The 477-nt window shown below is 60.6% G+C and overlaps 1 protein-coding gene across 1 annotated transcript in view; it reads right to left on the minus strand.

The window, feature by feature from the left end:
• Nucleotides 1-138, minus strand: part of LOC104279918 (plexin-D1-like) — a gene marked incomplete at both ends in the record, with an annotated part of 10087 nt that extends 9949 nt beyond the window's left edge. The window contains one exon of the mRNA XM_009877381.1: nt 4-138. Coding sequence (XP_009875683.1) covers nt 4-138 — 135 coding nt within the window. The remainder of the gene's footprint in view (nt 1-3) is intronic.
• Between the last annotated feature and the right edge of the window lie 339 nt (nt 139-477).

A 477-nucleotide genomic window follows, 5' to 3' on the forward strand; every position in this document is an offset into this window, starting at 1 on the left:
CGCCTGGGTGTCCTCCCCGAGGAGCCACTCCTCGTTGAGGGTGTATCGCGCCTTCCCCGTGATGGCGTCGATGGAGCCTTTGTTAATCTGCTGCTTGATGGCACAGATCAGCAGAAAGAATGGCTCTCCCACCGTCTCCTGGGGAAAGGAGAGAAGACCAAGTGAGCAAACCGAAGCCCTTCTGGGGGCGCAGTGGGGACAGGCTCTGCAAGGACATGGGGAGCAGGACTGTCCCATGCCAGGCACTGCAAACTCGTGGTGGGTGCTCAGCACCATCACCCCTCCAGCTCCCACCAGCATCTCTCTGAGGCTGCTCAGAAGTTTTGAGACTTGTGGCATGGTGACAGCACAGACGGGGAGAGGACAAAACAGCCGACAACAGCCGCAGGCAATTTTCAGGGAGGGCGAGCTGTGACTGTCAGCATCAACACACCCCACCCCATCTCCCCCGCACCGCAGGGCTGGGGGCTGTCACCG

Source organism: Apaloderma vittatum, unplaced genomic scaffold (genome assembly GCF_000703405.1).
Source record: "Apaloderma vittatum isolate BGI_N311 unplaced genomic scaffold, ASM70340v1 scaffold31759, whole genome shotgun sequence".
NCBI classification, from domain to species: Eukaryota; Metazoa; Chordata; class Aves; order Trogoniformes; family Trogonidae; genus Apaloderma; species Apaloderma vittatum.